Here is a 24,776-nt window from a genome sequence, read left to right as displayed (position 1 = left end):
TGCCAGGTTTGGTGTTTGTCTAGCATCTCATGGTGGGAAATGATTCTGCCCATTGTTGGTTACCTATGGTGGTCTCACTCCCATCTGACACACCTTGCCCCCATGGATGACTGTGGACTAGTTGGAAGGGAGAAGTGGCAGAACTGGTTACTTACCCACCCTCCATGCCTGGCCAGTCCCCTCCTAACCCACTCACCTTTCTGAACTTTGAGCTGGATCCCCTATCGTGCCATCCATTAATATACATAAATCGTACTGAATATGTGCAAGATCTGCATATAAGGTACAAAACATTGAGAAAAGAAATTGAAGAACTAAATAAATAATAGTAAGCACCATGTTCATTGATTGGAAGGCTTGATATTGTTAAGTATGTAAATTCTCTGAACATTGATCTACAGAGTCAACAAAAATTCCAGTAAGAATTCCTGCAGAAAGTATTTCACAAGTTCATTCTTTTTAGAAACATGGAAGAACAAGAATAGCCAAAACAATTTTAGAAGGGAAGAACAAATTTGAAAGACGGATACTATTGGGTTACAGACTCCTAGGAAGTTGCTGGATGCTACTGGAGAAAAGATACACATGTTTAGCAACAGAGCAGAATACAGCCCAGGAATAGACCCACATGTATGTGCTTAATTGACTCTTGCTAGAGATGTAAAGAGAATCCAATGAAGACAAGATAGCCTGTCCCCCCAAAAAAAGCACGTGGGAACAATTGAATATCAATATATAAAAAATTCAACAAGCATGAAAATACTTGATCTATACATTAAATTCTATTCAAAAATTATCTATAAGTGGATTCATGACCTAAAACCTAAAATTATACAACTATTATAAGAAATAGAGCACATCTTTGTTACCTTGTGACCTTGAGGGCTAGAATAGGAGTTCTTAAATGCACATTAAAGAAGATCCTTATAGTTCTGCTTACTGATCATCATGTGAGCCACTTCCCTCTTCTTCCACCTGATGTCCTGCTTTGCCTCAAGTCCCAAGGAATGGAGTCAGCTGACCACAAACTGAGACCTCTGAAACTGGCTTCTAATGAGAAATTATATGAGAAATGTATGGGAAAATTAATTTAAACCCTACCTCTCTCTCAACATCATAGATGTTAAAAATGTTCTCTACAATGTAATAGGGGAACAGAGAATTTTGGTATAGTATCACTATGTGAATGAGGTGATTCCATCCTTTTGACACCAATTATTTGGGAAAAAAGGAATTGATTAGCTCAAGTGTAGGTATGAAGAGATCATCCAAAGACCAACGATATTAAAAATTTTTTAGATTTTAAAAGACAAGTCTATTGGCTTACTGAACAAATTTTAATTTTTAATCAAGTATATATCAGTCTCCATATCCCATTGAAGCAAAAAAATGTCAATATAAATAAAATCACATGCCATGAAGATAAGTTACAAAATTTAAAAGAACTGAAATTAAACTCAGCGTGTTCTTTCACCACAAAGAACTCAAACTAGAAAACACTGAGAAAAAAAGAAAATCTCTAAAACCTAGGAAAATAAACACATTTCAAAATGATCTATGGGTCAAGGAAGTTGAAAGGGAAATAAAATAGACACTGAACCTAGGGAAAAACAACATGTGAAAGTTTGTAGAATACATCTAAGGCAGGACTTGGAAATTGAGAACATTAAAAACACATTAGAAATGAGGAATAGGTACAAATTAACACTAATTCTTACCAACTGTGAAATCTTGGGTGCTGTGGAGGTGAGTGGTTGAGGAGCAAATAAACCAAAATCAAGCAGAAGAAAGAATGAATGAATATCAGCAGAGATTAACTATATTAAAAATAGAGACAATAGAAGAAGTCAACGAGACAAAGAGCTGTTTGCTTCAAATGATTAAAAAAAAGTTCACAAATTTGTAATAACATTGATGAAGAAAAGAATAGGCAAATTTTCAACATCAAATATTAAATGAAATATTAATTACAACAAACCCTGAAGACATAAACAGCATAATAAAGAAATAGTGTTGCTGTCCTTAGGTACCTGTTCTGCCCCCAATGGCTCAGTATTGGCAGCTTGGTCTCAGTTTGGTGATGCAGGCCAGTAGAATCTTTAAGAGGTGGACTAAGTGAAAGGTTATTGGATCATTTGGCATCAGGAATTTGCTCTTGCAAATTCCAACTAAAGATATGCACTTCATTGATAAGCCCAGGAAGTTGTGATTGTATGGATTGATGGAGAAACGTCAAATGATAAAGTTCAACACCTATGAATAAAAACTCTCAAAAATAGGAATAAGCATGTTATAGGTTAAATTAGAATAAGTCCTTTTTTTCAGAAATGGCAATATTTTGATGTAATTACCTAAGATGGGGTCACAATGGATCAGGGCAAGCTGTTGTTTCAGTGGGAGTGGCGTCCTTATAAGGAGAGGAGGGTGGGCTACTGGCCCAGTGGGACTTGTGACCTTATAAGGAGAGGCGGGCCGGCTGCTGGTTCAGTAGCACTTTTGCCCTTATAAGGACAGGAGAGGGGCTGCTCATTTGGTGGGCCTTACAAGGAGAGCAGGGCAAGCTCCTGATTCACGTGGCCTTGTACCCAGAAATGACTATCTTGTCTCATATCTACTTGACCTCTCACATGAAATATTTAATTTCCATCCCTTTCATTTTTGGTGTCCTACAGGTATTTCTGTGCAGTCCCCCTGGCATTACCTTTAACATGAGCCAGAGAAACAACTCTGGTGTGAAGCTGTAGCACCATAGCTTCAGGACCAGAAAATGCTCTTCTTGTATATCTCTACACGTCCCCCTCAGTTACAGCAGTAACACACATGCATCGTGTCTAGGACTGTATGGAGAAATTATGATGAATCTTTAAGCCCCCCTCTCTCAGCACCACATGTGTTCCTACTGTGCTCTAAGGTGTCTTAGGGAACAGAGCATTCTGTTATAGTATCACCATGTGAGTGAGGTGCTACCATCCTTTTCACACCAGTTATTCCAAGTTCAAAGAAAAAGGAATTGAATACCTTCAGGGTAAATGTGTTGTAATGTTTCAAAGTAAAAAGTTATAGATTTGTAGGCTGAAATGAAAACTACATTGAAGTTCCACCCAAATATTAATTGCTAAATAAGTAACTATCAGTCTCCAGAACCCACTAAAGCAAGAAAGGTCTGGAGTCCTTCCTTGTTCCCAGTCTGCAAATGGAAGCAGTTCTGGAGGCCCCAGAGGAAGATGACCACTGGCAGTTACGGCCAGGCGTGACTGGGCAATGACTTGCTCTGATGCCACAAGGAGCCATTGTGAGCAAGTTTCAAAGGGCAGGTATATAAGAGAGTGGCCGCGGCTGGGTTTTTGTCCACAAGTACAGGAAGCTCTTGGTGGTGACCTGTCGGACTCCCAGCTAGTTAGCGCGTTTGGTGGTTGGTGGTGGTTGGTGGTTGGCGGTTGTTGGTGGTGGTCTTTGGATATTGGTTCTTTGGTTTGGGTTTGTTGTTTTGTCTTGTTTGTGTTTTTGATTTGGATTTGTTGTTTTAGTCTGTTATTTTGTTTTAAGCTAGCATCCTTGGTGGTGTTCCTGCTTAGGATGGATAGCCAGAGTAGTAAGATTAGTGTAGTGTCCCAGGGGCCCAGCCCCTGCCACGAGGAAATCCTGAGGGCCCACCAGTACCAGGTCCTGAGGGACATCGGGTGTGGCGGGTTTGGCCAGGTCCAACTAGCCCGCCATTGCCCCACAGGAGCAGAGGTGGCCGTGAAGGTCCTGCCCAAGACAGTGAAGAACCTCCCGTTCCTGGCCGAGCCCGATACGATGAGGAGCCTGAAGCACCCCCACGTGATTCGGTTGTTTGAGGTGGTGGAGACGCCCCAAAATATCTACATGGTGATGGAGCACGGAGGTGGGGGCCAGCTGCGGGACTACGTCCCCGAGGGAGGCCTGCAGGAGGAGGAGGCGCGCAGGCTCTTCCGGCAGATAGTGAGCGCCGTGGGCTACTGCCACGACAGGGGCATCGTGCACCGGGACCTGAAGCCAGAGAACATCGTGCTGGACGCCAGAGGCCAGGTCAAGCTGATCGACTTCGGCTTCAGCACCACGGTCCACCCTGGGCAGAAACTGCACAAGTTCTGGGGCACCCTTTCCCACTTTGCCCCCGAGATTATCCTGAGGCAAGCGTACGAGGGCTCCCCGGTGGACATCTGGAGCCTGGGGGTCATTCTCTACTTCATGTTGACAGGGCACAGCCCCTTCACGGGGCCCACGGCTAAGAAGATGCTGAGGAAGATGGTGCGGGGCGCCTACTGCCTCCCCCACCGCGTTTCGGTGCCAGCGCAAATCCTCCTCCGCCAGATCCTGACCCGGGACCCCCGCAAGCGGCCCACGGCCAGGCAGATCCTTCAGCACCCCTGGCTGGCGCAGGGGGAGCAGCCTGTACCCCGGGATTATGGGGAAGCCCTCCCCACACACCCGGACCCCGAAATACTGACCGTCATGTTCGACATGGGATACGATCTGCACAACACCTGCGCGTCTCTGGCCCAGAGGAAGTTCAACGCAGCCACGGCCACCTACCTCATCCTGGAGCACCAGAAAAGCCAGGCGGCCGGCGTGTTCCAGGGGACCGCTGCGCCCCCCAGGGTGAAGCCTTGCCCCCGCTCCCGCCCCGTGGATCCTTCCAGCTCCCTGGTCCTCCCCAAGAGGTGTCCCAGTGAGCCTTCCCTTCGCCCCTTGCCCTTGCCCTGTGAGCCTCCGATGCCGGAGGAGGCCCAAGTGTCAGGGCAGAGGCACATCCGAATTTCCAGCCAGCCTGCCATCCATTTCCGCTTTCCGCCTGCAAGGACCCCCGCATCTGATTCAGCCTCCCAGACCGACTCTGGGCCATCCTGTGCCAGCAGAAAGTTCTGGAGGCGAGTGTTGGGGAGGATTGCTTCCTGTGGGCTACAACTGTGCTGTTGCATTCCACGTGTCAGCACTAAGGTGGCTCCAATGTAAGAGTGCAGAGACCTGCCAGATACACAGCGTAGCTCCAAGCTGTGCCCTGTGGAGCCTCACTCCTCGTGTGGCCATGGGCCATGTGGACTCTGAAGACCTGCGGGACCAAGATGTGCTGACTGCCTCAGGTTCCTGTGTCCGGGTTTCAGCTGAGAGCACTTCTGCCTCCACCAGGACATCAGGACCCTTCTCTGCCCCCATCTGCAGAAGACATCAGACTGTCTCCCTGGGATGCTTCGCCTACCCTGCTCTCTTCTGTCCTTTCATTTTTCTGAGATGTTTCTTAATAAATTTGTTTCAAATTGTGTAATTAAATGATTAATATATGCTAATTCACAATGGGGGGATAGCTAGGAAAGAATAGAGATTGGGCAGAAAGGAGTGAAGCGGGAGGGAAGCAGTATGGGAGTTGGAATGATAGTAGAATTAATTGGACTTCATTATCCTACGTGCATATGATTATACAACCGGTGTAACTCTCCAAACAGAAGAATGAGAAGTTATTCATGTATGATGTGTCAATCTAGTGTCATTTTTTCATAAAAAACAAGGATCTATAAAATATAATCTATAAAATAATAACAAACCACAGAGCAGTGCACAATGAGCAGTGCACAATATGTTCCATCATAAAGAACTTAAAGCCAGAGTCAGTAAGAAAAATACCTGGCAATTTCAAGTGTCTATTTCAAGTGTCTAGAAATTTCAATTTTAATTTTGAACTCTCTTGGTGGCTAGAGGAGATGTTTAATGGAGCAATCCATTTGGAATCAGTTTGGTAGTTTCTTATAAAGTTAGAAAAAAATGCAGTAATCCCAGCAGTGAGCATGCTGGCTGCCAGTGGATATGGGTGGGAGAGCCCTGGGAATGGGTGGGGTGACCCCTGGCTGAGGGAGCCTCAGTGCAGCTACCAGGAGCAGGGATCCCAGATTGGCAACACCCCTTCCTGTGGCAGAGGAACTTGGGAAGGTTTGCATGGCAGCCCAAGGATAAGGAAATTCTGATGCAAGTGTGTGGGCCATGTCGTGCTTCTGCACATAGGGACAGCACAGCCCTCACCTCCCTGTCTGTCTCCTGGTTCCTGGCACCTCCAGACCCCATGTCATGGAGAACTTATCCCCATGGCCTGGGACCCTGCTGGTTTGGGCTTCCCCACCAGAGAGTGGAGGGGGTCCAAGGCAGAAACCTGGCACCCAGCATCATGGCTCTTTGGCAGCTCCCTGGCAGGGTCTGCAAGACCATCCTGGTCTTCTTCATACTTTTTACCCATGGCAATTTGCACCAAGAATGCTTCCAGGATGTTTATAAAATTGCTAAACCATCTTTACGTTGCAGTCATTTAAATGAACCAGTGCAAAAGCTGGTATTTACTATTTTAGTTTAACAACAATATGATTACATGCTGGGAACCCTTTAGCTCTTGTGCAGACTACTGTATCCCAGTACCCATTCTTCCCATCTCCCTTTTAGTGTAAAGCTTGTTTGATTCCTATATAAGGTTTGACAGAACACATGGCCCTCTTGCCAGAGGCCACATTTCCCATCTTTTTGAAAGATCACAACACATCTACACTGAAGGTATTCAATTCCTTTTTCTTTCGACTTGGAATAACTGGTTTCAAAAGGGTGGTAGCACCTCACTCACATGGTGATGATGCAACAAAAGGCTCTGTTCCCTAAGACACCTTAGAACACAGTAGTAACATCTGTGGGGCTGAGAGGGAGGCTTAAAGATTCATCATGATTTCTCCATATAGTCCTATACAACATGCATACATGTTATGTTGTGACAGCAGTAACTGAGGGGAATGGGTAGAGATGTACAAAAAGAGCATTTTCTGGTCCTGAAGCTATGGTGCTAGAGCTTCACACCAAGTTGTTTCTCTGGCTCATGTTAAAGGTAATGCCCACTTATTAATTCTTGGTTTTATTTCTTGAGCTTTAAAGGGTCTTGTTGAGGAAGTTGGTTGTCGTTTGCATCTATACGATTGTTTTCTTCTGGCTTTTGCAAGGGTTTTGGTCCAATTCCCAAGTGTTTAATCCTTTTTGATTTTACTTTTGTTCAGAACGAAACATAGACACCTAATTTCATTCTTCTACATATAGATATGCAGTTTTCTGTGCTGACATTTTAAATTAGGAATTAGGTAGGGGACAGAAGAAAATCTTGTCCTAAGCATCATAGGCCCGTATCCTTGCTTGACCTTTGATTCTTGGTTACATCACTCACACAGTATTCTAGAGATTATAAAAGAACAGTGACAAAGAGAATCACTTATCATCATGCAAGTGGAAGGGATGTTGATTTTAATACGGTCACAAGTCCCACTGAAACAACAGCTTGCCCTACTCCATTATGACCCCATCTGAGGTAATCCCATCATAATATTGCCATTACTGAAAAAAAGGCCTTATTCCTAGGCGTGGGATTAGAACCTATATAAATGTTCTACAAGATATAATTTAACCCATAACACACTTTTTTCCTATTTTGCTAAGAATTTTTATTCATAGGTATTGAATTTTGTCATATGACATTTCTCCATCAATCCATACAATCATCCAACTTCCTGGGCTTATCAAATGGCCTGTCTGAGTGGAGATGGGTTATATGTATGAAAACAATTTTCATAGACTAAAAAGCCTTCTCTATGAGATGCCAGGAAATAATGCCACAATATTGCCAGGAGAGGCTTCTAGAAACCAACAGCACCTGGGTCACATTAAAAACCTTTGATCCCAAGGATCAGATTGGTGCTTGTATCTTGGCCCCTGCTTAGATACCATCTTCTGTGTCACTGCTCCAAGGGAACCATTTAGTAAACTGAAATCCCCCAAAGTTGCCTGTTTGTCATGATTATCAAATAGCTTTGGAAGTGAGTTTGTGAAAACTCAAATTTTATATGAATTTAGACTCTTGCATTGGGACTGCTCCTATTGAAACTCCATGGTTCTATGAGAAATTCCATAAGAATCAGTCTCTGTGTAATTCAGTGCTTAAAACTAAAGACTTTTCATAGACTCAACGGTCCAGGTAAGAGCCTCATGACAGGGATGAGTGCGGTGAGACATGTTTCCTTTGGTTAGTGTCTGTGGTTTATTTCTCTGTCCCCTTTTTTTGTTCTCCCAGTTTTCCAACACTGATATAAGTCCCTGTGGAATGACCCTCTGTTTAAAATACCTGGTGCGGTTTATAGTTTCCTTTCTGATTCACTCTATTTTGCACTTACCCTTGAAGCCATCTAAGATTTATTTGCAAACATAGGAAATAGAATAAGTACATAAGAACAAATGATAGTCCCTTCCATGTCATCAGAGCTCCCACTAAATAATGACCACAGGATAGGCCACATTGTTTTGATACTGTTTAGATATAATGTGTACGTACAGTAAAACCCCATCATAATGATATGAGTCCAAAATTTAAATAAGCTAACAGGAAGGGCACATTTTCACAAGGTTGAAAATACTGGCTAGAGGGAGGATGGGAGCCAATGGGTATCATAACCAAATTTGTTTTACTAATGTGAAAGAAAGAAAGAATGACAGAATATCACATTGGCTGTCTCTGTATTTTGGGATTTGGGTGACTTTTTTTCCTCACACCAATATTTCTCAAAAATTTTGTGACCATAATATGGTAGTTTCTCATTTAAAAATTTTCACTTTTAATTTAAAAATATTTTACATATCAAAATCAAAATATTTGAAAGTATCCTGATTGAACAAATCCTTTTAATAGACTTAATTAGACTGTAACTAGAAAAGGGGATTTTCAATTGGCTATTGTACAGTTTGAAACAAAATCCATAAAAAGAAAAAAAAAAAGAACAAATGATAGAACTTCATGGGGCTCAATTCTCCCATCATGAACTATGTAGGACCAGAAAGAGATAAAACAATGGTGTCCATATTTGCTAACCAAACAAACTAGAATGTGGGGTCTGACAATTTGACAGCGGAGGGAACATCTGAAACTGGGGTCATCCTAGGAAATCTAGGGCACAAGACCTAGATTTGTTGTCTTGTTGCCACAAGACCAGGCCATAAAAAGGTAGTAGTCCTAACAAAGCACAGTGAATGTGATAGTGTATGGGCCAAGAGTTCAGGACAACCAAGAGCAAGGAAGTAGCCATAACTACAGGGAGGTGCAGGTCATCAAAGTGGGTGCAGAGAACATAACAAAAGGTATGAGTGAACATTCAAAGCAGCCCAGTTCCTGACACAGATAGATAGGAGCTCAAAGAACATCCTCTAATAAATTGATCCCTAATTGATTGTATATGAAAAATTTAAATGAGCTAGTATCCACCTTGTGCAAGACATTTTGAAGTTAGAATTTTACTAAGGTTGTCATTTTTTATGTTTTTATTAGTGCATTACAGTTATACATAATATTGGGGTTCATTTTGACATAAGCAATTCTCAAATAATCCACTCCCAACACTTATCTCTCTTAATTTTCTCTTTAGCCTAAATCCCTAACAAACATAATCTATGCTTTCCTTATTAGTGATTATTGTCCTTTTATTAGAATGTAAGGTCTTTGACAACAAGAATTTTGTTCTGTTTTGATCATTACCTGTTACAGCCATAATAATTTGTCCCTCAAATCTCTGAGGAACATAATTGACCAAGGTCCAGGGCTGTGCTCAGAAGCCCATCACTGTGTTCAGACCAAGACCATGCTTTCTAAGCTGTGCTTAGCCAGTAGCTGAGATGGCATGGATGCTAAGACAGGGCTGTTCCTGGCAGAGGCAGGACTTCTCCCGCGTGTCTTTGGCTTGAGAATTCCCCATGACCTTACCAAACTCTCTTGGAATCACCTGCTATAGATTGGATGTTGAAGATTCCCCAAAGGCTCTTGTATTAAAGACTTGGTTCCCAGGGTGATGCTCTTTAGAGGTTCGATAGAACTTTTAGGAAGTAGGACATTCTGGGAGCTCCTTAGGACATTGGCGACATGCCTTCAAAAGGGATTGCAAGTCCTTAGTTCCTTCTTCTCCATCAGCCTCCTGGTTGATGAGTTGGGTAGCTTTGCTCTGCCACATGCTCCCACCATGATGTGCTGCCTTGCCACATGCCCAAAGCAATAAGGCCAATTGATCATGGACTGGAGCCTCCAAAGCTGTGAGCCAAAATAATCTTTTTCTCTTTATAAGTTAATTATGTCAGGTATTTTGTTATAGTGACTAGAACCTGACTAACACACTTCACTTGAGTCTAAGATGTTCCCATACAACCAAACTTCCATCCTTCCTTCCTTCCTATGTTGGGGTTCTTTAGAGAAACAGGACCAACAAGATGTGTGTGTGTGTGTATACATATATATGTGTATACATATATATGTATATAAATGTGTGTATACATATATATGTATATAAGTGCATACATACATATGTATACAGATGTGTGTATGTATCTATATGTATCTACACACACACACACACACACACACATACACAGATGAGAAAGAAAAAATGTAAGACATATTTTTTAGGGAACTGGTTCATAGGATCTGAAGGTAGAAGTCCAAAATCTTCAAGTAGCCAGCTGGTTGGAGATGCAGGGCAAACTTGCAGTCTGAATCCAAGGGCCACCTGCTGACAAAATTATTTCTTGCTTGGGTCTTTGTTCTATTAAGGTTTTCAACTGGTTGCCTGGGTTTTATCATGAGGAATCTAATCGATCTACTAATTTAAATGATAATTTCATCTAAAATACCTTCACAGAAACATCTAAAATAATGTTTGACCAAATATGTGGACATCGTGGCTTAGTCCAGTTGACTCATAACATTAGCCCTCACACTTCTGTTATGGTTTGGATATGAGGTATCCAAATTTCCTGTTAATGCAGGAATATTCAGAGGTAAAACAATTGGATTATGAGAGCTGTAACCTAATAAGTCCATCAGGGTTTGAACAGACCCACTGGATGTGGGTGGCTGGAGGAGGTGGGTTAGTCGGGGTGTCCCTTGGAAGGGTGCATCTTCCCTGTGAGCCCTTGTACCCCTGCCCCTGCTTCCTAGTTTTCATGTTCTGAGCTGTTTTCTTCTGCCATGATGTTCTCCTTTGCCACAGTCTGGCTGGGCACAATTCAGGAGCCACTTATCAAGCAGAAACGAACTTTATTTTTAGAACACATACCACACCACACCAGCTCTTCAGGAATTCCCTCAGAGCCCAACTGCCACCACCGGCTTCCCACAAGCCTCTGAACCGCCCCACCCCAACTCCTCCTGCTCTTGAGGCCAATTGGCTGGGTCGTGTGGGTGGAGCCAAAAAGTCCCCCAGTGAGCAGCTCCGTGATCTGAAAGGGTGGGGAAACAGCCCAATGAGCATCACCACAGAGGAGCCAATCAGCTGGCAGCTAGAAGTTTGCTGGCAGCTGGAAGTTTGCTGGGGCCCCTTCGGCTGTGGCTCTCAACACTCCTTCACTTAGGTCTAGAGAGGTATGAGGTCAACTGACTGTGGACTAAACCTTTGAAACTATGAGCCAAAATAAACCTTTACTTCTCTAAGTTGTTCTTGTTGGATCTTTTGCTCCCAGTGACACAAAGGTAGTAAGACACACTTCTCTCTGGGATCAGATGTGTTTCACCTGGGTGCAGATGTGTTGCTCTTCTCCTTTCTCTCTGCCCCTTTCCCTCATAGAAATCTTCCTAATAAACCTCTTGTATTGCTGATTCTGATTTGGTGTCTACTGAATTTCCAGAGCCTACTGTATGGTACATTCTCAATAAATGCTAAATGAATTAGTGAATCCCATGGATGTGATAGCAATTTGGCTGTGACATGTGATACTCTCTTGATCAATAGAGTTGATTCATTTGATATGACTGGTAGGAGGTTATCCACTTCCACCTCTCCTTAACTTCTTGACTCTTATTTCCCTGATTTCTTTTTCAGTCTTAAGACAAAAGAGAATAATCTAATCAGAAGAGACCCGTGGTTCAGTCGAGAGTATATGAATGTCTAAGCTTCTTTGCATAACATCATTGAGCTTTCAAAGAATCTCTTTTCCTTTTCATCTCAATATAAAAATATGAACCAATTTGTTTGTCAGTAAATCTTCTGGCTATCACATGATAATCACCTGGCCATAGTGCTGTTCCCATAGGGATGTGCTACTGGTCATTAGGTCTACTGTTTTAAAAATATTTTTTGTAGCTATAGATGGATACAATACTTTTATTTTATTTATTTATCTTAATGGGATGCTGAGGATCAAACCCAGGGCCTCACACATGCTAGGCAAGTGCTCTGCCACTGAGCTACAGCCCCTGTCCATAATTAGGTCTATTTTAATTCTTGATCAACCGGGCAGAGAAAAGGGGGATTTATATAGATGGGGTGCTTACCATGGGTAGGAAAATTCTAGGGATACCAGGTTCAAGGTCAAAATAATCTCATTTAATGAAATTCTGGGATATTTTGATCATTTACAGAAAAGTCAAATTGTCTTAAATGCTCAGAAATAAAAATGACCCTAAAGGAGAAGTCAGAAAAAAAGCAAAAGGAAACTTAAGGGGGAAGAGAGAAGTGAAGAGGAGCAGTCCACTCTTTGGTTATTGTGATCGGTGAGGGTGACTGGCACTGGTAATGGAGTGCACACAGCCTTATGTATGTTTTAGACTTTCATACCAATTGAGTAAGCCATGCCCCAGAGTCACCCTGTTGTTCAAGAGGATGGTCTCCATGGGTCTTTGCCTTCAGGGAGGGAGACTCTGCAAAGTGCAGGTCTTGGGAAAACTGCCACAATTTGCTGGCCTCCTCTTGGCCTCTCTACCTTGTTGTATTGACAAGATTCTACCTACTGTCGCTTCATCTGCTGTTGGGAGGCTGTGATCAACTTGGCCACCAGCTAGTCTCTTAAATTTAGATGCCTAGATGGGGTTCCTTCTCCCCTGCTCCACAGCCCAACTCAAGCTTTGGACAGCTGTAAAAAAAAGGAGAACACTTTCCTCTCCACAGTCATTCAAGTAGGGGTGGACTGAGGGTGTTTCTCAGACCCAGCATCCTGATAGTCCTTACTAGAGAAATTCTCGATTCTGCAGAGCAGTGAAGAAGCAATGAACCAACGCTCCATGCAGCATCATGATGGACGTCACAGGTTAATTAACAATGGGCAGAAGCCAGCCATGAAAGGCAATACGCTCTATGGTCATATTGATATGAGGTTCAGAAAGAGGCAAAAAGATTCGATGGTGGTAGAAGTCAGAATCTACGTAAGATTCATGTCCTTCACTGAGTATATGTCATACCTCAGTAAAATGATAGAATTCTCTTCCTTGGATTCTCCAACCTCAAACTCTAAAAAAGGAGAGAGGCAGGTGGTTGCTGCTGTGGACAGAGCTGGTTTCAGTCATTTAGCCTGACCTGGGCGCAGATCTTGGGACAACTGCCACAATGTGCTGGCCTCCCCTTGACCTCTCCTCCTTGTTGTATTAACATGACGCTGCCTTCATGGTGTGGGAGAGTTTAGGGGGCTGAGAGCCACCAATGCCTGGGAAGAATTCTGAGGACAACCACCTAAATGACAGTGCTGATGGCCTTCCCTGGGGCAGGTCTCACAATAGAAGACTTTGCTTGTTGCTGAATGTAAGCTTGCTTCTATTTGCTTGGTAGAACTGGGTATGTTAAAACTAGGCAGCTGCACAAACATCTTCCCTATATTTGCCTCCTGCCAACTTGATGTAGAGACACAAAGCTTTGCCCCAGGAAGGGAACAGGCTCCCAGTGGCAGTTCTCGGGGCATGATGTCCTTAGAAGGAGGAACAAGCAGCTGCTGGGGTTGCTTCCAGGCTCAGATCATGTGTCTCTGTGACCATCCTCCTGGCAACTCCAGAGGTGACAGCCATGTAGAGACAAGAGAATGAACTGTAACAGAAGTGACATCTGACCCCCCATCAGACCCTCAGATTTGTACAGACAAGCAAACCGACTGTGACCAATCTGTGGGAGGAGAGGGAGGCTGAGGAGATGCACAGCAGGCCACCTAGAGGTTGGAGGCAACTGGGGCCATTCTCAGAATAAGGAGGTGGGACCCAGGCCCAAAGAGCCCAAAGAACACGAGGAACTGCCTTCCTGAGTCGGGGCTGGAAGGTGAGCTTCCCCTGTGTTTGTGCAGGGTGCTTCCCTTGAAAACTCTTGGAGCCACTAAAAGGCTCACCCCCCTTAGGAGACCAAGGCCCATGAACAGAAGGGACATGGCATCCATGAGAACAACTTCTGGGCAACCTCTCCTTCTGTTTTGCTCCATGAAACAGTATGTGGGACGCATTAAAGCAGCCTTTCTGAATAAAGCCAAAGAAGCAGACTGGCCCTATAGACAGAGGCAGAGATGGCTCTTCACAGGCACAGTGAGCTGAGTCAGGGTAGGACTCCACTGTGTGTTTGGCAAGAGGAGAGTCCTTGGCTGTTATGAATTCTACCATACCCCCCAAATGTTCACGTATTGAAGTCCTAACCCTCAGTATCTCAGAATGTGACCTTATTTGGAAACAGGATTGACGCAAATGTAATCAGTTAAAATGAAGTCCTGCTAGAGTCGAGCGGACCATAATCCAATATAACTTGTGTCCTGATTGTCTTTGCCTGTTTTCTGTTGCTTTAACAAAATAGCTGAGACTGGATTATTTAGTAGAATAGAATTTTGGTTGGCCCACTGTTCTGTAGGCTGGGAAGTTCAAGAACATGGTGCTATCATCTGTGTAGCATTTGGTGAGGGCCCTCTTTCTACACCATAACATAGCATAGGGCATCAGGTGGTGAGACACAGCAAGCATGCTAATTCAAGTCTCTCTTCCTCTTCTTATAAAGCCACTAAAATCATCCTGGTTACCCACCCTTATGACCTTATCTAATTCTAATTACCTGCCAAAGGCCCTACCTCCAAATATCACTAATATATGACTTTGGGAATTCAGTTTCCAACACCTGAATTCTGGGATACAAGCATTCAAACCATAGCACTGATTAAAAGAGGAATTATGACACAGGCAATCACATCCTCTTGAGTCTCTGGGTGCACATGTATATTTTTTGAAGCAAACATGCACATTGATTGTAATTTTCTTTTTTTTCCCACAAAATACTTATTGTGGACACATGAGAAAATATGAAAGACACAAAGAAAAAAAATGTTGTTTATATTTCTACAAGTCAGATTTTTAAAAAATGTCTTATTGTGACACATGTATTTTTTTTTTGTATAAGTGGGATTACACTGTGCATATTTTAGCATGATTTTTTTTTCATGTAACAACGTATCATGATGACCTTATTCATGTCAAAAATATTCTTCTACATTTTCCTTTTGGACAGCTGGAGAGTATTGCTTTCTATGGATGTATATCCTTCTCCCTCTCAATGGCTCAGCAGCTGCTTCATTATAGAAAATTAATGAGAGTGTAGAGTCCTAGAAAATCTAACACACATGCCTCGGGCATTTTAGTTTGTACAAATACATATACATGTATATTCATTCACCCATGTTTGCACAGAGCAGGGCATTTTTTTAATATATTAAAGTTGTTGATAGAACTTTATTTTTTTATTTATTTGTATGTGGTGCTGAGAATCAAACCCAGTGCCTCATGCATGCCAGGCAAGCGCACTACCACTGAGCCACAACCCCAGCCCCAAGGGCACACTTTTTTACCGATTGCAACAGCTGTAGTTCCAACCCTTTGTCTTACCCAAAGATGACCCATAATGGCATCACCTTTGTCTCCAGTTTCTGTGTCTTTAATGTGGAATGAGAATTTAATGATCCGGCCAAACAATCCTGGTGCAAAACCTCATAAATGTTCCCAAACGTTTGGAGTTGCCTCACCTACATCTCCTTCCACAGCGATTCTTTAGCTTCTTTCCACTTAATGAAGCCCTTCCTGGCAATATAACATGGTTTTCATAGAAACAGTCTCTCTGCACTCATCTTGCATCAGTTTGCATAATATTTAGTTATATAATAAGATCAAATTAATGAGTAGAGCTGCCATAAATGATCTTGGGGACAATTCCAATAGACTTAGTAACACAGCCCTTGGTTCATGTGAACAGTAGAATTGAGTGTACGTGCCTTCTCCCATGGAGCCCACTGGCCACCCGTGGGCTGGTCATCAGGTTTAATGAAGTAGAGGTAGTTCTGTTCACTTCATGGACTAAATGAGCCTTTGTCTTCCTGGGCCTGATTCAGCCCTGAGGTTGGAATCTGGTCATTTCCTGTTATGTTTTTCTGCCATGATGGTGCTCCATTGAACATTCTTGTTACTGAGTATTGGATTTAGTATTTATTTTATGAGTGATCAGAGGTGGTCACCACATTATGATTGTTTGACTTAAGATTTTTCAGTTTTACAGTGATGCAAAAATAGCACACATTCAGTAAAACTGTGCTTTGAACTAATCTCTAGGTTATATAAAGAAATCAAAAAGCTAAACACCAAAAAAAAAATAATAACCCAATCAATAAATGGGCCAAGGACCTGAAGAGACACTTCTCAGAAGATGATGTACAATCAATCAACAAATATATGAAAAAATGTTCATCATCACTAGCAATTATAGAAATGCAAATCAAAACCACTCTAAGATTTCATCTCATTTCAGTCAGAATGGCAGCTATTATGCATACAAACAACAATAAGCAAGGATATGGGGAAAAAGGTACACTCATACATTGCTGGTGGGACTGCAAATTGGTGCAGCCAATATGGAAAGCAGTATGGAGATTCCTTGGAAAACTGGGAATGGAACCACCATTTGACCCAGCTATCCCTCTACTCAGTCTATACCCAAAGGACTTAAAAGCAGCATACTACAGGGACACAGCCACATCAATGTTTTTAGAAGCACAATTCACAATAGCTAAAATGTGGAACTAACCTAGATGCACTTCAATAGATGAATGGTTAAAAAAATGTGGCATATATACACAACGGAATATTACTCAACAATAAAAGAGAATAAAATCATGGCATTTGCAGGTAAATGGATGAAGTTAGAGAAGATAATGCTAAGTGAAGATAGCCATTCCCAAAAAAACAAATGCCGAATGTTTTCTTTGATGTAAGGAGGCTGATTCATAGTGAGATAGGGAGCAGGAGGATGGGAGGAGTAGAGGAACTCTAGATAGGGCAGAGGGATGGGAGGGAAAGGGAAGGGGCATGAGGTAGTTAATGATGGTGGAATGTGATGAACATTATTATCCAAAGTACAGATATGAAGACACGAATTGATGTGAATATACTATGTATACAACCAGAGATATGAAAAATGGTGCTCTATATGTGTAATAAAAATTGTAATGCATTCTGATGCCATATATAAATAAAATTAATTAATCAGTTTTTTAAAACTGTGCTTTGAAATTTGATCTTTTCTCAGGTTAGCAATATGCCGTCCAATCCTCTTTATAGACCCTGGATACGGGCAGATAGCTACCGCTCCCAGGCAGTCACACAATCACGAGGGGAAGCAGCAATATGCTGAGTTGCTAAACTCATATGAAGGAGACCTTTTGACAATTCTACCATTTTGTTTATCATCTTTAGCAGCCAGATGAGACAGGTGATATTCAGAAAGGAAGACTTAGTCACGTGTGATATCCACCTCTCAAGACAAGGTCAGATCATCTAGGGTACACACTTCTGCCTCATTAATCTTGCCCTTGCTCAAATGAATTTATGGAATAGAGAGAACATTGGGAATGCTTTTGGAGTCAGGCTGACCTGGGCTCCCCTTCCATATGCTTCAACTACTGGTTTATGATATCAGATAGAGAACTCAATAGTCCCATCCCTAGGTCCTGCTGAAGATGAAAATTCCCATTTCTATGGTAAAGTTTGTCACTGCAAGGCTTGTAACTTACCGTGCACATTTATTTGATCACCAGCTTTTCTTCTCCTTGCCCTGGGCAGCGGAGAGCCTGATTGAATTGTATCTGTATCTCCAAGACATAGCACAGAGCAGGATGCATGGTTGGTGTGTTAGGAGGGATACCTACAGCTGATGCTCTGTGGAAGCTGCCACAATTGTTGGACGACACTGTTCTAACCCACCTAACTGGGATATGACTGGAGGACTTGACACCTGTTCTTAAAACAAAAAGAGAAAAGACATGCTGAGGGTGAGGTGACAGAGGTACTGATGCAGGCAGAAGTTTAGTGATGTAGCTGTACCAGAAACTGGAAGAGGCAAGGGACAAGTGGTCTGTTGAGTCTTTGGAGAAAGTGCAGCCCTATGAACAGTCTTGATTTTGGACTTCTAGCCTCCAGATCTGTGAAAGAACACATTTCTGTGGCTTTAAGCCACAACATTTAGAGTAATTTTGTTATGCTAACCCCAGGAAATAAATATACTTTGCAAGTTTCCATTTTTTTAATGGTAAGGTGGAAATGATGTTTTCCACGAGATTTACTACACAGATACAATGAGAAACTGTAGGTAAAACTGCCCAGATCAGTGGTTGACATGGTGAGCCCTCAATAAATGCCAGCCTCCAAGCTCTGTAGCTATGTTCCTGGCATTTAGGGAAGGTCATTTGAGGACCTGCACTTAGAAACTTCCGTATGATGCCTCCATAAGAACATTGATTGCCCTCTTGAAGTTAATCTGAGAGAGGAACACTTGATGAAGAAGAGAAAAGAAATGAAAGGTCACATGAAAGAAATCTTAGGTGAGCAGGACATAAGCTATACTGATTGATTGTAGTGTTATCATTAAAGAATGCTGTGACCCAAAACAGATTTAGGCAGCCACAAAAGCGAGTGGGAAGATGTTGGCTTGGCTATATCCATTCAGACACTGTTTATGGGGAAGGAATCTCAGTTAAAAGATTTCTGTATTTTCTGATCTCTAGCAAAACTATCTCATCCGTGTGGTGATGGATGGTCTTAGTTAATGCCATTAAATGTTTGGTGTATCTTCCTTTTCTTCCTTGTCTTCATGAGAAACTTTGGACTTCCACAAAAGTCTGCCTACAGAGGAAAATGAATTGGAAGGATTTTGAACCCATGTTAGTGATTTTTTCATGACAAAACCAAAATGTGTCCTCTGATGAAGATTTGGCTTCCCAGAGGTCATAATGGGAGGGAGAGAAGGCACAGTGCTGCCAGGAAGGGCACTCTTGGTCTTGCTAACAGTCATCTCGCGGTGGGTGCTTGTCTCTATCTCAAGAGCACTTTGGTGAGGCTGAGTTAGTCTTCCAGGACTTAATTGTGCCTGACATTGATAAGGCCCCCAGGCCCATACCACAAAGGTCTGACATGGATGATACCACTAAGACATTTCTGGTTCATCCCTTCTACTGATTCCCACAGAACCACTTGTCACACTCCATGCAGAAACTTATTAAGAACATTTAATTATGCCTTCCACTGTTTCCAATACCCTTGGTGACTATGCAGTTGAAGGCAGAAATTGGATATGCATGCATGAGTGTATGCATATAAGGAGAGCAAAGGGAAAGAATATTTAACAATGAGAGTAAAATTTAAAAATATTCAGAACATGTGGTTATTATGCTTATATGTGGTACCAGTATGAGAAATGTTATGGAATTTTATTCTGGATCATCTGTGCCTTTACTGGGGAATTGATATTTGTTTCTTTAGTAAAAACAATTATTTCCCTTTTGTGCTGTCAAGAAGCTCAATGTCAAACTTATGCATAGTAATTGCATAAGTTCTTTTACTTTCTTTGCTCCTAATTTTCTATTTGCGCCCTTTGGTTGTACTATAGTTTCAGGAGGGTGGTTGCCTATTTGTGGCCGGGGCTGGTTGGTTCCGCTCCATATCCATTTTCTTCTTTTCTCTTATTAACAAGAACTTCCTTATAGAAAAGTGCGACCACATAAACAAGTTTTGGTCACTGAGCTGCAAGTGTAAGTTTTGTGTGGGATTTCTAGGAAGGCTGCTCAAGTGTACTGACCAGTTCATTGGAGGAGGACTCCATTATCTTTCCCTTCTTCTTCCTACTCATTGACTGGGTAACATGCTGGCACATGGTAGCCATCTTGGATCATGAGGTATCCAAAAGATGGGAGTCCACTGCACCAGGATGATGGAACAAAAAGATGAGTCCCTGGGTTCATGATGCCTGAAGAGTACTCTATTTATTCTGACCTGCCTAGGCAAGGTGTCTCTTTGGTGAATCAGAAATAAATATTTATACTGTTGAAGTTTTTGGGGATTTCTAGTAAAATTGCTACACAAGCTTTTTGTAACACCTCCCAGAACTCTTCAAAATAAACTTTACATGCATATTTTTAGATAGACTAAGCTCAAAGTATCCCTCAAATTTAGTGAAAATCTTTTTCAATGTTTTGAGTGATACAGTAATTAGAAAAACACTCAGTTTTACCTATACCTTTGTTGGAGGCTGGATTAAATCCTTATCAGAAGGGGTTGGAATACAAATAAATAAACAACAGTAAAAGGAAGCAAAGTGGAAAAATACTGTCAAGTGGTGGTCTCCATCACATTCTTTAATGCAGATATTTTAGAAATTGGAATTAGCATAGTACTTGTATGTAAAATAAAGTGTCTAATGAATATTTACTCTATTATGCATATAGACTCTTTCCATCAGACCTTATTTATATCATTCACCTGCAGAGAAAAAATCACTTTTTCGTAGATCAAACCAAGATAAATACCAGCCCACTCTCTGTCCTAAGTGTCATAAATTCTATATTAGTGAACTAAGGAGATTTAATGAAGTCCAAATTAAGCCTTATGGTACTTTGGAAAAAAGCTCTTTCCTCTCAACCCTAAGTCTTTCTCCTCTTCTTCAAAGGAGACATTAATGAGAAGTAATAAATCCCAGCATGATCGTGATTAAATTTCATGAATTAAACAAAGGAACTTTTGAAAAATGGTAAATCCAATCAGTAGAATAGATATTTTTCTTTCTCAGTCAAACTAAATACCAAATGTTCTCCCAGTCTTGGCATAAATGACAGTTTGGTTCTATACATAAGCAAGTATAATGTCTTTAAACACATCCAAAAGCAAAGTGTGACTCCTGCCTTTAAAAAGAGTGTCCCACATTATCTTTCCCTCCCTCCCTTTCACCCCCAATACACACGCATCCGAACTTGGTGGCTATTTGGGCAACATTGAAGGGTAATCATGGCCCTGGGTGTAGAATGGTAGAATGCAGCTTTTAAAATTGGAATTCTCTGTTTTAAGTGAGAAGCACCAGCTTGGAAATAATTTCTCCTAGTCACTGTAGGTTTTCCAGTGTCTTGGCAATAGAAACCAGCAGCTTGCTGACAGCATTTTAAATGACCTACATTTGTGTGGAAAGCCATGCGGTCCAGCCCAGCAGGATTAGAAAGGGAGAAAGATGCTCTGGCACTGATTGCCCATCAGGGCAAGCTGACTCCAGATCCTTCCTGCTTGGCTTCTCTATCCCACCATCTGCATAACTACTGATTCATTAGGCAGGTGTCCCTCTTGCTGCAGGAAGGGACATTTGTTCCCTATAATTTACCACTTTTCCAAGCAGTTAAGGGAAATTGGACTCATTGCTGGATACCAGAGGCGAGAAAGACTGGGAATGATATGTGTGAACTAAGGCCAATCCTTACCCATGTAAATGCCATTCACAGGGTCAAGGCTCAAATGGTGAATGGCTCCCCAGCTAAACTGGAGTAGTGCCTTCAGAATAACCAACATCCATCTTGAAATTTTTGGAATGGGTCTAACTTAAATGCTGCTTCCTGTTGTTCTCATATTTATCACATCATGCATTGAATTGCTAGCTGTAGTTGTCCTAGAAGTTCAATCCTTTCCCTGCTTTTCCTGGGGTTTTATATCATGGGCCAAAACATTTCCCCTTGGGGCCAAGGACCAAGTCAAAACCTTGACACATAACATTACTTATCCAGTCTTCAAAACTCCCAAGATCCTTGCTTAAACATGGCTATTTATTTAGTCAGTAAATCTGTGCTGACTTGGCACTGTGCGGCTGCTGTGGGGGGTTCAAAGATGAGCAGGTTATAGAAGAAGTTTTAATTAACTGGGGGCTTGGGAGTTGGAACAAAAGCATATGAACAATTTTGAACTGTGATTGTGTAGGACAAAATATTGACTGCCCTACTGAAGGGTGGGAGTGGTCATCAAAGAATGGTTCTTTGGAGAAGGCTCTGTATTTGAGAGAGCACTCAATTTAATCTGCACTAAATCCCATTGTTGGATAAGAGAACACTAAAGCACAAAGGAAGGCAGATAAGACCTCAGATTTGAAAATATTCATTAAAAATTTTTCAGTTTATTAATAAAGGGTAACTGTAGGGAAAACTGGCCAAGAAGAGATGGACTGAAATCTAATAAGGCTAGGAAATAGGGGAAAGCCACATTGTTTTCTCCTTCAGTGACTTTATTTCTAACCTTCAAGCTGATGATTCCCAAACTTCTTGTATATTCAGCTCACACCTGACCTTAGACTCCAGAATTACATGCGCAACTTTCTTGACATTTCCACCTGAAGCCCCAGCCTAACACATTCAAAACTGAACCCTTAATTCTACACCCACCTGTCTCTCCCTTAGTCTTCAGTCTCCGAAAATAGTTCCATCATCCACCAGGTTGTTGAGGCCAGAAACTTAGAAGTTCTTCTTGATTTATTTCTCCTTCATCTCCCATTTTCTTTTTTTTTTTTTTTTTTAATATTTATTTATTTTTTCTTAGTTCTCGGCGGACACAACATCTTTGTATGTGGTGCTGAGGATCGAACCCGGGCCACACGCATGCCAGGCGAGCGCGCTACCGCTTGAGCCACATCCCCAGCCCTCATCTCCCATTTTCTAACCATCAAAAATACTTAAGTCCATTTCCATTGGTGTCACCCTGGTCAAAGCCATCATCATCTCTTACAAAAGCTATGGCAAGAGTGTCTCAACTCATCTATGGTAGACGCAGCTTCCTTGGAATCACTTCAATGTCCAGATGGGAATTGGTAATGATAGGGAAGGGGATATGGTAGCTAGAAAGGCATCTGTTCTACATTCATCATTGACTCAGTGACATCATAAACTCACATGCATTTCCAGATCACATAGAAATAACATTTGGATCTTCCACTACTTTTGCTGATTTGTGGGATTTTTCTCACATATGATTAGAGTTAAGACTACCTCTGGAAACAAGTAGCAGTGGAAAACACATCAAGGTCACCACTGCATGGTATCAAAGGGGAAAGTAAGGTGCAAGGAAGTTAAATGTTTTCTTGAATTCATCCTGATTAATTAATTTTATATATATCCCCCATATCTATATATATACCATATATATATACATACATATGATACTTATATATGTGTGTATATATACATATATATAAGTATACGTACATATATATATTCTTTCCCAAGTTCATATACACACACACACACACACACACACACATACATATGTATATATTTTAGATTGTATATAAAGTATCTTAAATGATCTTGGGAAAGAATACATATATATATATATATATATGTGTGTGTGTGTGTGTATATATATGCACATATATTCTTTAGGAATGTATATACATATACATATATATTTATATATTCTTTCCCAAGTTCATTTAAGATACTTTATATGCAATCTAAAAGACTATATGAAAAATACTCCTTCAAAATGTCTTTCATGAATCTAATTTCTATAAACTAAGCTTTTGATAATAATTGAGTAGCAGAGAGTTCAAGGGATACCTTGATTAGTACTGGAGGATGTTAAGGAATGGATTAAGCATGGAACATATTCTGTAATAGTCAACTCTTGCAGAGAATTGACATCCTTTAGTTAAAATGAAGCCATTTCACTGTTCAAATATCACTAGAGTTAAGTGCCCAACAAAGATATGGGTCAAGATTTCCTTTAGAAAACATCTCTGGTACCATACTACTCTGGACAAATATATGATAAGAGCCTCAGTTTTCTGCTATAGAAAAAAAAACTATGGATTCCAACATGGCGGCAGGCGCAGAGAGATCAAGTCTCTGACCTCTTCAGCTGTGCAGGCATAGGGAGTCGTAAACAACCTAAATCTGTTTGCTCAGGATCACTAGGCAATGCTGAGCTGACGTGGATCTGGGGCGAACAGTCTGGGCCTCTCAGAACACACACTGAGCCCGGATCGGCTGAATTCAAGCTCCCGTTCACCTGCTTCCCGCAGACAAACAGCTGTGACTCAGCACTAATCCATCCGGCTGAAACAACTGGTCAGCCCTTCTGATCCTACGGAGGTAAATGCCAACCGAGCCTTCATAGGCAGTGGCCACAGGATTGAAACAGGGCTTGGGAGAGACAGTAAGGACCCACCGGTTGCATTGGTCGCCCGACAAAGGGAAACGAACTGTCGCCATTTGCAAGAGATACCACCATGGCAGAGAACTAACGTCACCAGACTGCGGCGGAAGAGATAACTTCATTGAAACCTGTGGCTACAGGTGTGTAATCCCCTAGCCTTCCCTCTCCACACATCGGGGAAACCTTAAGGGCCCCTCCCAGCTCTCCCGTGAGCGGGACAGCCAGCCCGAGGGAATCAGAGGTGGCGCGGAACTACCGCTCCCACCAGTGCTGAAAGCTGAGGTCTCTTGAACCAGCTACAGGGGGCGTGGCTACCAGAGGGCAAGTAAAATTCACTGAGGATTCTCAGCCCCAAGCTCTACAAACTTAGGGTCTGAGGGAATGGCAAACTGGAAGAGTGTGCCAAGTCGTTCATGAAAACAGGGCTCCCGGGAGCAGCAGACCTGGCGTGTAGCCAGTATTGTGGTGAGCGGCACCCGTGAGA

The 24,776-nt window shown here is 42.0% G+C and overlaps 1 protein-coding gene across 1 annotated transcript; it reads left to right on the top strand.

The window, feature by feature from the left end:
- Nucleotides 1-3,576: 3,576 nt before the first annotated feature.
- Nucleotides 3,577-4,977, top strand: LOC308648305 (sperm motility kinase-like; the record flags this gene model as incomplete). The annotated part of the gene is made up of 1 exon (XM_081292932.1): nucleotides 3,577-4,977. The coding sequence occupies one exon, from the start codon at nucleotides 3,577-3,579 to the stop codon at nucleotides 4,975-4,977; it is 1,401 nt and encodes a 466-aa protein (XP_081149058.1).
- Between the last annotated feature and the right edge of the window lie 19,799 nt (nucleotides 4,978-24,776).

The sequence above is a fragment of the Spermophilus citellus genome, assembly GCF_964194105.1.
Source record: "Spermophilus citellus genome assembly, chromosome: 4".
Taxonomy (NCBI): domain Eukaryota; kingdom Metazoa; phylum Chordata; class Mammalia; order Rodentia; family Sciuridae; genus Spermophilus; species Spermophilus citellus.
The sequence above is the reverse complement of the archived record's forward strand: the minus strand, read 5'-3'. Positions and strand labels throughout refer to the sequence as shown.